This window comes from Hippoglossus hippoglossus, chromosome 4, assembly GCF_009819705.1.
Source record: "Hippoglossus hippoglossus isolate fHipHip1 chromosome 4, fHipHip1.pri, whole genome shotgun sequence".
Lineage (NCBI taxonomy): Eukaryota > Metazoa > Chordata > Actinopteri > Pleuronectiformes > Pleuronectidae > Hippoglossus > Hippoglossus hippoglossus.
The window spans coordinates 1,810,231-1,824,925 of NC_047154.1; the positions used below are offsets into that span (position 1 = coordinate 1,810,231).

At 38.6% G+C, this 14,695-nt stretch overlaps 1 protein-coding gene across 5 annotated transcripts in view; it reads left to right on the top strand.

Annotated features, from left to right (window-relative positions):
- Positions 1-2,642: 2,642 nt before the first annotated feature.
- Positions 2,643-14,695, top strand: part of ect2 (epithelial cell transforming 2) — a 36,581-nt gene continuing 24,528 nt past the window's right edge. For 2 of the 5 annotated variants that reach the window (XM_034583880.1, XM_034583884.1), the window contains exons 1-7: positions 2,688-3,041; positions 3,761-3,927; positions 5,324-5,403; positions 7,504-7,596; positions 10,281-10,463; positions 11,277-11,366; positions 12,960-13,067. In XM_034583880.1, the coding sequence (XP_034439771.1) occupies positions 3,795-3,927; positions 5,324-5,403; positions 7,504-7,596; positions 10,281-10,463; positions 11,277-11,366; positions 12,960-13,067 (687 nt within the window). In that variant the 5' untranslated portion in view covers positions 2,688-3,041; positions 3,761-3,794. Of the gene's footprint in view, positions 3,042-3,760; positions 3,928-5,323; positions 5,404-7,503; positions 7,597-10,280; positions 10,464-11,276; positions 11,367-12,959; positions 13,068-14,695 lie in introns of all 5 variants that reach the window. The other 3 variants (XM_034583881.1, XM_034583885.1, XM_034583882.1) reach the window with 2 other exon arrangements.

Sequence of the window (14,695 nt, forward strand, 5' to 3'; positions counted from 1 at the left end):
TCCAACAGCCCCAGGAATATGACGAGCATACTAAGGATTTCACAACAAAAGTCACCACAGAAAAAGAAAATTGCTTGTGTTCACCATCCTCCAGACCGCATGCTGCTTCCCAAAGGGCAGCAGTTTGTGTGTGTCTGTAATGTGTATACCTGCTTTTGTGTGACAGATTGTTGTATTTCTGTTTGTGTAGCCAACTACTTGACAAGCACAGAAAGATGAGGTAAATTCTCCAAATTCCAGCCAGTTGATGCATCATCATGCAGCTACAGTAAGTTAGGACTCGGGTTTGGCCTGAGTTTTAAGACTTAATTAGTCAAAGTCATGTGAGTACCGTATTCTGATGTGACAGATGATTGTGTATTTAATACAAATTTTTAGTCCATTTAATATATTTTCCTAAACCAGTCACTGGGTAACAACCATGTAGCTTTCAAGGACAGCATGTTGGTAGTTTGGAAATAATAATAATAATGATAATAATAATAATAATAATAATAACAACAATAATAACAATAACAATAACAATAACAATAATAATAATACCCCATTAGACCTGAAATTGATAATTATTATTGTTATCTTCATTCTGTTCTCATTGGGGTGGATCTCAGAATGAAGAATTAGGATGTTGCAGCTGGCAGTAATTGGCGATGTCTTAGGTTACAGGAGGATGTGTCTGATATTCTTGAGGGACCACAGAGGTCATGTAGAACACTTATGCCACAATGCTATATGCTTTGACAAATGAACACTTCTAAGTACGTCAGTTCACAACTGACATTAGAATTCATCTGCACATTCACCTCGAATGATCTCTCGTGAATGGATCTCACGTTCTCATACAGTTTTATGTGCAAATAAATGCCTATTTCCGGTCACAAAGACCAAATCTAATGTTGACTTTGACTGGCAGAAGTCAATAATGCACATCCCATGCCTAGACTGCCACAAATTATAAGAAGAAGGACAAATTTAAACAATACAAACTTTTGATAAATGCTCTGTATTTATAATAGCGCTTTTCTGATCTTGATGACCACTCAAAGTACAGTACAGTTTTTGCCATTCACCGATTCACTAACTCATTCATACAGTGCATCTACAGTATGTGCAGCACTTTCTCTATGATAGAGGACAATTTTGGAGTTCAGTATCTATCTATCTATCTATCTATCTATCTATCTATCTATCTATCTATCTATCTATCTATCTATCTATCTATCTATCTATCTATCTATCTATCTTTCTATCTATCTATCTATCTATCTATCTATCTATCTATCTATCTATCTATCTATCGATCTTAATGCATTGTTGTGGTTGTGTTCTAACCTGTACTCACCTGAGATCACCTGAGATCACTTGAGATCTTAATACCAGATCGGAACATTGTCTGTCTTTCAGTCACTTGCTAACATGTTTACACCAAACATCTTGTTGCACCTTATTTACAACTGGACCTAATGTTAATGAGTAAAGCTGTTGCTGCCAATGTTAGAGTGCTAATTGCAGTTCTAAGCCATGCCCTATTAGAATAGGTTGCACATGGGACAACAAGAACACATACTGTCACAATTCTATATAATTACATCTAGCTGGTTATTTGGATCATTCTGCCTACATCGCTGAGGCCTTGTTCATTTAGCAAAAACATGGTCTAACGTGCTGACCATGGTAAAATAAATCCAGTTTTGATAATTCAGTTGGCATGATTGTAGTTTCTAGTATTTAATTTCGGTTTTATTTTGGACTTTAGTCAGTGAGGAACATTTCGTTTCCTTGTAAGACATGTGTGTCAAAATATCAGAGAGAATAGGGCTGTATGATCAATATGCCAGATTCTGCGTCAGATATCTGTATTAATACTGACCTTGGAATCGGCCATATTGTGATTGATTGATTGATTTTCAGTGTCATCAATATCACACATAGCTTGTTCTAACCTGGCATATGAAGAACATCAGCATGAAATTAAGAAACGATCTGGATCTGTAAAGGAAAAGCCAGGATTTTTTGGGGGGAAAGCATTGATTTAGATTGACTTTTATTATCAAGAACTTGTCCTCTGCCCTTTGGTTTTCATTGTTGCTGATATTTTGAATATCCTCTCTGTGAAGTGTAGTCCTAACCCAGGTTGGGTGTCTTTGTATGTTTAATTTGAACCCTTGCACATAGATGTCATTGACTAAGTATAGTCAGGTCAGTTGTTTTTGGCAGGGAAAATAGACCCATTTAAATTTTGTGGATCAAAAACTGAAAGCAACAGAATAAAAAGCTGTATTTTCTTTGAATTCATTAAATAATGCTTTCTTTGAGAGGAATAATAGAAACCTTTAAGTTGCATTGTACATGAAGTCATGAAGCTGGAAAATATCATAATTTTTTATATCCATAGACTGTCCGTAGTCATGTTGTTGAATTATTTCGACTGAATTAAAATGGAATAAAACATATTTTCAAATTATACATTACTTGTTGTTGCTCTGTCGAAAGATATAGTGTGTAATATTTCCGACAGCACGTGAAGGTTGCAAGTCTCGTCAGAACAGCAGTGAGCATCGAGATTTGAATGAACGGACCAATCAGCGGCCTCGCAGGGCGGAAGCCGCCAGCTCAGCCACACTGTTGACCAATCAGCGCACGGCAGCGTTGTTTTCCTTGCTTTTTGAATTGAGCTGGACCAGCAGGCTGATACCGTCTCTGGGCCATTATGAAGTTGTTTGCTATCTGCGGACTAAAGCGGCCTCACTTCGAGAATTTTGCCTGTTTTCACATATAAAGAACAGCATGTGTTGATACGAGCTCGAGCGTTAACGGAGACATGTTACTTTCTTTGTGAGGAGAGTTTTGGACCGAAGAGGAATTACCAGGAACTGTTCTTAGTGTTGTGGACTTACTAGCCCGGTAGCTAGCTGCGTTAGCTTGAGAGCTAGTTCACTTTGACTGGCTCAGCAGCCGGTTGATATCCAGAAGGCTCCGTTTTCTGGTTCTTTTCTGTGTTTTCAACTAGTTCTCTTAAGTAGTGTCCACTAAAACAAGCGGTGAGTTTGGTCTACTTTGAGTTTCTTTCTCTTGCACACTTACAAACCACATGATGTTAGATAACGTCTGGCCATGTAGGTAAAGGAATGTGGTGCCACTGTTCAAGCAGCTAACGTTAACTGGCCGTGGGATTAGGTTTGACAGAATTCTCCTGCTGTCCTATCAGTTTTGTTTCACATCACAGAAAGACTAGGTGAACACGAGAGCAGGACAAGTGACGTCTGCTATTACTTCATATCAATAAACCTAATTAGTTTACGTTTTTGAATGAATGATGCTTCTTTAACGTTGCAACTGTCTGTTTTAGTCATAACCATCAATATGACTAAATATGTTGCCAACACTGAGATTTGTACTGTACTAAACATCACTAATCTGCTGCTGCTTTTCATTCAGCCCGGCAGATACAGTTTCACGGCTGCTGTTATGTAAACAACCCAACATATTACAAAGTTTCAGAAACTAACTTTTCATCCACATTGCCTAGTTTTCACCAAAGTTATCACAGTTCACAAACATGTTGCTTTCTCTCCAGTTGAATTGTCAAACTCGGGCAGCATTTGTATTTGAAGTCTTGCCAAGTGTTTTTTGCCTTTGGTTTGACAGTTGTCACCCTTCTCCCTTTTTTTCCCTTGTTGCTATTCTTTCTCCCTCCTCTCTACCTCGCCATGTTCTCCCCCTGTGTCTCCCTCTGTTCGTTCCCTGTAACTTTTGATAGTTTGGACAGTTTGGTGCCTCCTTAGGTTCCTGCCATGGCTGACAGCAGCATAGTGACTTTAGGGACAGCTCGGAGCCTGTTGGTGGATTCTTCGGTCTATGATTCGAGGATCGGCGAAACCACCAAGGACCATGTATTTCTTGGCATGGCATCTGAAGATGGGGAAGGTCAGTCTGCAACGGCTCACTGTTTTTTTTCTTCTCCTATCTCTCATTCTCTCTAATCTCTAAATTCCCAAACTAAAGTGCTGCTGTGGTTTATATATAAAGAAAAAGCAGATATACCATGTGTGACCTTCGGTGTCAGTGAAGGTGATCCCTGCAGGTGATCAAAAATTTGGATTCCCTCTGTGCCAATCAAAATACGTTATTCAACTAATTCTTGACTTCTACAGTACATATTTAGACATGCACTCAGTTTCCAGTTAATTGGATACAAGCTAATACTACAAAAACTAAATCCTATGTTTACAAAAGTTATGTCCAATTTTGTAGGAACGGTTTTCAACTTGTATGATTGAATACACCATAGCACATGTGTGTTTGTGCAGTTCAGCATGAGAAGCAGTTTTGGTTTGGTGGACCTGATTAAACCTATAATCTTTGAGCCAGGATTCTCCTGGAGGGTGACAAATTTACTCATTGGTTATTTTCCAGGAGCCACTCCTCCAGCTAAGGGGGGAATACTGTGAAATGTAATGATAGCACTGACGAATTTTGAAAATTACATTTTTAGAACATAGTTTGTTTTCATAAAATGGTGAAAGATCTATTAATTGGACGTCTGGGTAATAATACTGATATTTTTTCACACAACAGAAATACATACTCACAAGCTCGACAAACAATATGTCTTCAGACACATCTGCAGTCATTTAAGTAATGGGTCATTCATTTGGACTTTAGTTTGTTGATTACAAAAATATATAACAATAACTCAGGTGCAGATGAGTTCAAATCCATTTAGGCTCAACACAGATAAGGTACTTTTTTTGTTTTTGTTTTGTGAAATTGGCCGACCACAAAATAATGTGATTCTGTGCCTCCAAAAATATTGTCTCAGTACATGTATTGTTTTTCTCTTATAACGCTACCTACAGTGACCCTTATATAGATTGACTGGTGATGGTATGAAACAATGAGAATGTATTTGTGAAGTTCAAAGTATTTTTAATACTCTAGTAGCAGAAGCTAATATGTTATTTCCAAATATCATCTGTTTTTGTTTGGGAGTTGAAATTAGTTCTCATGTTCTCCTAAAGGGATTATACTGAATGTTGGCCTCCTCTGTTACTTGTATATTAATAACCTAATTTCTATGCAGTCTTCTTTTTCTCTTGCTCTTAATCAATTATAAAGTGTATTGGCTGACTGGTGCCACTGCCTGTCGGTTAGAATGAGAAAACTCTCATCACCTCCCAGAGATGACATGCTTCTTGATCTGTCTCTTTTCCAATTCTTCTTTTCTTCCACTGTGGTCCACTGGCTTCTATTAAGGCATGAGTGTATGTGTGTTACATGCCCCCTCCTCCATGTTCACTCTGTCCCTCTGTTGCTCCCTCAGATATGCTGCCAAAAGTGGAGACAAGGGTTGTTCTGGTGGGAGAAGCAGGCAGAAATGGAGCACTGGTCAAAGCACTGCAGGTACAGCATTCCTCTATTAACCCTGACAGTCCACTGGGGTTCACTGGTTCCTATTAAGGTGGCAGACGTTACTGGATTTCTTGATTTGATAAGTAGGACATGGAAACTCTGTTTTGAAGGGCACGCTGATGCTTCTGGGTTAAAACAGTCAATAGATGAAAACCTTAGCTTCTGTTCATTGTTGAATTTGCCCCAATTTCCTGTAAGTGTTCAGAGTCTGAGCTAGTATGACAGGATACACAATACCTAAATATCATTATATGTATATGTAATCATGCAAACATTACTGAGAAAGTAATGTGCCACTGACTATTTGGTATATTGTATTTTAAAAGCATAATTTCATCCCTGGTTGAAAGTTGTGTTCATACCATATGATTTCAGTTTCTTTCATGTCATTTTTAAAGATATATTATTCCTTTTGGCTGTTGCATGGATAGAATACAACTAGTTCTACTTGGTGCTGTTATTTATAAAAGGAAAAACGTTCCCTCACACGATATGATCGTGTGAAAGGAGTGGCATCATGTCATGAGTTGTTGAGCTGTTCAGTCCAAAGTAGCTGAGCTACTGACTGGACGCCAAGATTTGTTCCATCCTTCCACCAAATTTCATCAAAATCCATTCAATAGTTTTTGTGTAAAGCTGCTGACAAACAGAAAATGATTAGGGGAAAATATAACATCCCTGGTGGAGGTAACCAGTGATTATGTAACCTCTTTCAATTTCATGTTTAAGTAATTCCACACAGATATTGTTTGCTGCCACAACTGTGTTGAGACCCAAGTCTGACTAGACGTGCCTCTGCACTTCATTGGTAGCACTGTATCAGACCCAAGTTACAGTAAAATGTTTCAGGGATAAGAACGATTGTTCGTCAAGTGATGGATCTGGGAAGTTGTTGTATTTGGTTCAACAGCTTCAGTTGTTATGTTAGTTTAGAAAAGAAACATAGCTTTACTTCTTTTTTAGTAACAATGTGTGTGTTATTGAGAGTTAGAGAGACACCCTTTCCTCCAATCTCTTTCCCACTCACACACCTCCTGCTCGTCTATGGAGATGAGGCGTGTTTATGCAGGGGGTCCTGGTGTAATATTTAGCAGCCTGCACAGCTGTAATCACTTACATTATTAAAGTGCAGCTTCTGCATAGAATTTGCATTCTTACCTCTCCAAATGTCTGTTATCAACCATCAGTGGACTCTCAGATCTAAGAACACCGGAGACTCCCTGGGATTCTCTTACAATTGTCAACTTTTATATGTAACTAATTTCAATAATGTTTTTTCCTGCTTCCAGCCAACATTTTTTTTCTTTAAACAAAATAAAATGTGCCTGATCACACTGTTGAAACCTGCAGGGTTTTTTTGTTTTCTCAAGGATATTTATATGTCAATCAGATGTGTTTGTGTCTGCTCCAGTGAGCAGCATCTAGGTTTGTGTCTTTGAGTAGTACCACGTGAAGGTGATTTGGAGGTGTGGCAGCCGACTAAGTGCTGCGGGAATGACTTCCTTCACAGGTCTCCTGAGTCCTGTCACTTCTGAAGGCTTCCTGCTTAAATCATCTATTTCTCCCTGCCAATCTGCAGCACAGCCACATCCAAAGACATCTGCCGACAGCTCCATCAGAGTGCTCCCGATTGTCTGCCTGACCGCCCACCGCCATCACTCAGTCAACCCACAGAAAAAGAGGGGCCCCCCCTACTATTTCTTCACGTCCCCTTTCCGTTCTGTTTTCTTCTCTTCCTTCTCCCTCCCAACGGCTTTGAACTTTTATATACATTTTTAACGGAAACTTCTCCCCAGTCTACCCCCCTGGAGCCTGATAGTTGTCTGAAGTCACTCTCTTTAGACTTGGCAAGGACAAGGGCTCCACCCCTTCTCATACTCACCACCCACTCCCCTTCATCCCTATACTCAAACATCCTCTCTTCTGTCTTCATGTGAGGTTGATTTGTATGAATTTGTCTCCAGCTTTCTTTTTTTAGTCTCTTTTGTTTCTCATTTTCCCCCATCTCCTTTTTCTCTTCCATTTTTTCGTTCTGCTCTTCTTTCAAATGACAGTGTTTAACATCCACTTCCTGCTGGTTGGTTTTTACAGGCCGTCAGAGTAATGGAGGTACCAGTGGTAAAGATAAGAGAAGGCGAGGCGGGCGCTGAGGAGAAAGTGCTGATAAAATCTATAGTCAATATGGTACAGTACAGTCTCTGCCTCTTTGAATGACTGTCACTTTGATGGGAACTTTGGGAGGTGCTGCATGAGTCTTAATTCCCACTGGGTGCTCACTTAATCATTGTGCATGGCCAACTCACAGATGGAAATTTTTCTTTTTTTTTTTGGTGAATATTAAAAAATGTGATGTGATACTTTATATGTGGACGGCTCTTTAACAGAGATTTGCACTCATGTCAATGAAACTTAGTAGGCTGAGCAGTAATATGAAAACCTGTTTCAAAGGCTTTCTATTTAGCATCATGGTATTCAAAAAGTCTTTATTTTCAGCTGTTATTGTTAGAATTGTAAGTATAACTAAGAAAAAAGCTATCTGCACACAAAAGATCTCATTAGACTGACCTTGAAATGGGATCAGTGGCAATGCACCTAAGAAGCTTTGGTTTTTGAGTTACATCTTCTCTTAAAGAAATTGTTTGCCTGTTGGGTTTTTGCTAAATATGTACATTCATTTTCTTTCTGAGAGTGACACAAGAAGATCAATAATGATTTCACACCTTGCAGAACTGGAGTCAGGATGTGGTGAGCTTAGCTACCCTAGAAGCGGAGGAAACAGCTAGGCTCGCTTAGTCTAGAGTTAAAAAAAATACACCTACATACAAACACCTCAAAAACGTACTGATTTACACATCATATTGTCTTTTTCAAAAGTAATGATTTGTAATTTCAGACGAGTAGTGTATTTGAACTAGAGTTTCCCGCTAAAGCATGGATTGCCAGATTTTGTTCCTGGGGGTTTTGATCTAGTACCAAAATCTGGCAACCTCCATACTCCTGCTGTGCCTGAGTGCAACCCCACGATCCTCTGGGATGGCTGTAGACTTGTGGGTCTCTATTTTATTGAACCAAGTGCACAATGACTGTAAATACAAACGGACAACAAGGCAGTTCCTAAAAGTGAAGCCCAAACACTGTGATCCCTCCAGCAGATGTAATTGTACTCTTAAATACTTTTCCTCCAAATATGGTTTCTGTCATTTTAGGTAGTTCGTATCACACTGATTTATTATCACTTACTCAAGTTTCTAGCAATTTGATTCTATACAAATTGGTTGAGACCCGTGATTCGTCCTTTAGGTGTTTCAAGGCCATCTCCTATTTCCTTAAATAGCCAAATGCTCTTTGGGCTTATTGCTGTTGGAAAGGCAGATTCTCCAGGCAGTAATAAAGAACATTTCTCTGCAGATGGAAGGATCGCTTCCTGGTCTCAAGATAGACATTTCTATTTGTAGATAGACTTGAACAAGAGCTAATGTATTTAGTCTTAAGCTGTATAAATAGTGCATTTGTGAACTGTGGAACCACAAAAGCTGTTTCCATCTGTTTAGGGTTTTTACAAAAGGGAATACGCATCCTGACCCCAGTTCCGAATTTAAGACACAGACATATTTGTATTGATCTTATCATCTCCTCCTTAGAAAGAAGGCAAAAAAGTGTGCCTCCCAAAATGTTTAACTATTCCTCTAACACAGAGTTGTCCAAAGAAATTTGTATCCTAACAGTGCAATAACAAATGTTGTTTCTAACTGTGTTTTGTTTGTGTGTACGCTTTACTCTGCTGATGCCTCTCCAGTTCTTCTGCCTTTTGTCCTGTGTAACCTACTGGAACTTCTTTTAGTTTTATAGGTTGTTGTATAGTCAGGTTTACGGGTAGCATGAGTAATTTCACCTTCTCTGCTCTGCCTCCTCTACACACAAGCAGCCTGACAGCTTGTTTGTGATTTAATTTTTGCTCACTGAATCAGAGCAGAGTTGTTTGAATCTGTGGCTTTGGAATTATTGTTTTCATGTAGCAGCCCTGAGCGTTTTGCAGCGAGGGAGAATATTATGCTCATGTGTAAAAGGTATTGTGCACTCTAGTGCTTTCTACAACTATTTATCTTGGTGCATTGATAGGAACAAATAATTTCACTAAATAACATTAAAAGTCTTTCAATCAGCAATCCTGCAGAAAACACCACAATTAACCATGAATAGGTTTTTACTAAAGTATTGACAGTGGTTTTTGAAGCCAAATAAATATTGTTTTCCTGGAAAAAGATAAACAAACACCTAAAATATGTGCTTAACTACAGTGTCCAACTGCTACCGGTAAATACAATTTTACAGCTCAATAATACCACATTTTGGACAATGAATGAAGTCACTGGGTAAAAGGCTTCACATGTCACATTTAGTTATTTCCTCACTCAGTAGGTTCCATTAACTCTACACTGTCAGTGTTACGGTTGAACAATAAATGTAATCCAAATTTTGCCAATTGCAATATCAAGATCACAGGGGCAGAATTTGATTGTTCAAATGTGTCACAACAGACCATAATAAATTAAGAGCTGTGGCAGTACAGAGATGCCCCAGCCTGCATAATACAATAACATTCTCCATTTTGAGAAATGGCCTGTTAAATTACTGCTTCGCTTCCGTCTCACAGCTGTCAGCAGCTACCTTTCCAGCACCATCTATAAGTCACTTTGAAATTGAAACTACTGTACACATGAGTATGCAAAGGGTTGTTGGAAAATTGGAGATTGAATTAACTAATAATTAACCAACAGCCTTACTAACCAGGCTAACTTGCGTACTGTGTCTCTTGTCATTTACAGATTGATTGTGGGCTTAAAAATATTGTTGTTCTTCCTCTCCAGGACATCAACATCCCATGCATAATTTCGGAGAATGTCCAGGAGTTTGGAGATGAAGAGGGCACAGATTTTGAGACAGTGTTTGTCCTCACAGAGTTTGATTCCCCGGACTACAGCTACCTCTATAAACGTGACAACCGCATTATTGGGCCTCCTGTTGTGCTGCACTGTGCTGCGAAGGAAGAAGTAAGTCGTTGACTCGCAACATATTTATTTTAGGCAAAGGATCAGGGGCATGAAATCTGCATCGAACTAGATTCACCAAATTATGAAGTAATTCAATTGATACAAACATGGTAAATGCAGCATTTCCCCCACCTTGGTCAGATTATGCTGCTTCAGCCTTTTTAACCAGGAATTCAAATTTTAAATGAACAGCTTAACTCGGCAATGATCAGTTCGGGAAAATATGTTCTCTGCTTGTCGTGTGGGGAGCACCCACCAAAGACGAGCCTGAGAAGAAGATTGATTTTTAGAAAGCAGGGTGCAGACACAGAGAAGTTATTATGACTCTGAACTGGATGATGAGCAGGCGCTACCCTTCCCTGCTGTGCTGTCACATGGGATGCTAATGTTGAACACAAACAGTGTGTCCTGACTGTCTGCTATCAACATGATAGCACTCTGCAAATTTGTCAGCTGAAGACAGCACTGTAATGTAACTGCGTTTGGATCGTATTGCAGAACATCATAAGTCTGTATATCTCTTGACACCAGGGGATGTTGGGTTGGGCCATTTTGCAGTCTTTCACCTTGGCAAACATTTATCTGACAAAAAAGTATTGTATGTCATGGTCCAATTTTTTTTTTTTCTTCTTTCCCTATTCTGGATTGAATTGGATTATCATCCAGATTCTTGTGATACTCTGTCATAGCTGTGAAACTATAATTTACATGTCTTACCAAAAAAAGTAAAGACTTGTAAAATTCAAATTTTTGGATGTACTTTTAAACTTAATTCAAATTCTTCTTGCTCTGAATTTTGTTTTTCCCCCACAGCCTCTACAGTTCTCATGTCGTCCTCTCTACTCCACCACCATGCTTAACCTGTCACTGTGTTTCACCGGCTTCAGGAACAAAGAGGAAATGGTGAGTTTATTAATTTACCATCATGAACATTTTACAGAGGAATGATAACATAGGTATTTCATTATTTCTTAATTCTATGTTAAAAGATCTGTGCCCTTAACATCACTGTCTTTTAAATCGTGAGGGTGTAGTGAAAATTCAAGAGTTCATTACACAGATAAATAGCCATGGCTGATGTATTGGAAAGTAATCGGTAATTGCAGATTTAATGTATATACATTCCAAACTGCTAGTCCATTAGGTTCACAGATCAAAAACAAATGCAATCAAATATACCAGTCATGCAATACTTTATACTGTGATGAAAGGTATAATCAAAATACTTTATAATAAGAAGCATTTCTGGTATGTCCTGGGAGAGGTGACTTTTATTTAATTTTTTTCCCTCACTCTAGTCGAGGAGTAAGGGCAGAGGATGTTGCTCCTTGTACAGATTGTTAAAATCTATAGGCAGATAATGATTTGTGAATATGGGCTATACAAATACATTTTGATTGATTTATATTTTGTCCACCTAATTTATATCAAAAGGGCTGAATCCTAGAAACACCACTTGATACAGCTCAACACAATTCAACAGCTCTGCCAACTACATTAATCAAAATGCCAATAAAGTTGATGCCTCTGCAACAGTTTCATCAATAACTGAATGTTAAAACGTGTGTGTGTGTGTGTGTGTGTGTGTGTGTGTGTGTGTGTGTGTGTGTGTGTGTGTGTGTGTGTGTGTGTGTGTGTGTGTGTGTGTGTGTGTGTGTGTGTCCTTATATCTTTGTGAGGACCATTTTAAGCATAGACCCTACAGAGTGAGGACATTTTTGGAAATTGAGGATATATGTATCAGGAAGAAAGCCTGAGGAGAACTAATGAAGTGAAACACTAAAGCACAAAATGGTGCAAAACCACAGGCACAGACGTTAGCAGCACCACAAATTCACATCCAGGTCCCTTTGCATACTTTCACACTAATACGATGAATGTATCGGCTCCTGCAACATGTCTGCATTAAAACACTTCATTCATCAGTGGTTTCAACAAGTAATGACACAAGCAAGACATGATACTGTAGCCTGTTTCTACAGGGCTCAAAGACCCTATAAAACCAAGACCCTTTTATATAAATATAACTCAAAACTACTTAACAAGAGACTGAGTTATCACAAAGTCACTATGTCGTTCACTGTTTTTGTCAGGAAAAATGTTTGCCTTCCTACCCACTTGTGAATGTTCGTCCAAAACCTGTTCCCCTCATCACTATTTGGCAGAGGCACCTTTGCTGCATCCTAGGTTTAGTGTCATCTAGGACAATTGTTTTTGGTTAATCAAGCCAGAAAGATTTTTCCCCCTAGAGAAGAACAATAATGTTCCAGCCAGATCAGGTCTGATAATGCAACACTGCATTCAACATGACAGAGCTCGAGAGATTCTGCAAAAGAGAATGGCATGTAATTCCCAAAGCTTGTGGCACCTGAGTAATGCATTAATAGCAGTATAAACAACCTACATGCATAGCAAATTGTCTGTCATATTCCATGTTGATATTTATTTTCCCACTTTGTGCTCAGCTTGTATGTGGTATTTTTGTTGTCCATGTAGAAGAACTTGGTGAATCTGGTTCATCACATGGGAGGAACCATCCGCAAAGACTTCAGCACCAAGGTCACTCATCTCATCGCCTACTCCACTCATGGGGAGAAATACAGGGTATGTTTACTCTGTCAACTTTTTTTTTTCTTTCTTTACTCTTGTCGTTCAGTCTTTGTACTTTCATCTGTCAGAATATACCACTGTGCAGTGGAGCAGGGCAATATTGTCAAAAAATGTACATCTCTACCACTCTAATAAATTATCTTACATTATTATTTTAGAATTGTTAAAAGTTAATACACATGTAGACAATTTAACCTTAAATATACGTTACATTATTTTTATATAATTGCAGTTAAAATATTGTTGCCACCATTTGCATGGTAAACCACACTTTCAAATAATGAATAGTTGATATTTATTCCCATTCCTACATGGAATTAGTAGAATCATGTAAGCTTTTTGTTGTCAGCATTATTCACTTATCTGTGTGCATGCGAGATGTTGTATTTATTATCATTTCAATACATTTGACAGATAAAATGCCAAAGCAGTTTTTACTGAGGACATTGGCAGAGAAGAAGAGAAAATACCAAGATAAATGTTTGTTTTACCCGTGTAGTGTTACTGCAGTATTTATTCACTACTTGGTGGTGGTCTGGCACATAAGGAATAATAGAAGCACTGCCCCAAATCTTAACAATCCATCAAGATCAGAATAGTGCTGACACAGAAACGCGTACAAGAAGTTTAAAACGGATCAATGGGAAATGGAAATGAAGGAGCCAAAATGAAAATTAAACCTGAAACTTTACCAGCAAACAATGTGGCTGCAACACTTTGTCATGTTCAGAAAGTTGCAATTACAAAGCCAGTTTTGTTTTTATCCTTTTTGTTTTAAAAATTGTATCCATCTGGATTTTTTTCTTAACACCTCTCCTCTCCTGACTGTATTGTACTTTCTCTCCTCTCTAGTTAAACAAACCGAATGAGCAGGACATTATTAGTTGCTCTCAGCCTAGCATGTCAGAAAGTGCTTATTTATTTCCCAGTTGGATCCTTTTTAAACCGAGCTCAATACTTGGCCTTCTCTATAGGGATACACAGAGATAAAGCGATAAATAGATTATTAGACTGACATTTATCTTTCTCAATTCAAATGAACAGATGATTTATGTTGTCCCTCTTTCAATCATCCTTGGAAACGATGTTCAATATAGTTTGGTTTCTTTCTCGTTTCCCCACGTCTTTACTTTGCTATTTACATCCCCTCTTGAACACCCTGTAGATGCCTCTTCCGCCTTGTTTTCACCTCATCACACATTTTCTTCCCTTCAAAGTCTTGTCCCATGCATATTTTGTTCCGGCAGAACAAAACAAATGCAGTAGGAACTTGCTGGTATTGTGACATGCAGTCAAGGCTGTTTTCCATTTTAAAGTGTGCTGCTGACAGAAAAAAGGAGAGGGAAAAAAACTTTCTTTTAATGATGTAGCCTGTCACACGTTTTTGTGTCTAAAGTGGAAACTGTTTGTTGATTCTGAGTGACAGGGCGATCAGAAGGAATGAAAACAGCCTGGGGAGATTGTTGTACTGGAACTATTTGAAGGTCTTCTAGTTTGAAAACCGTGAAGTGGAAAAACATGTGTGCTTGTTTGTGTTATTATGTCCCCCTCTGTTTACTCATTTGGGTTTTTTGCTTTCCTCCCCTCTCTTTGCTGTGTTTTATTTTGTCCTCACCTTTCAG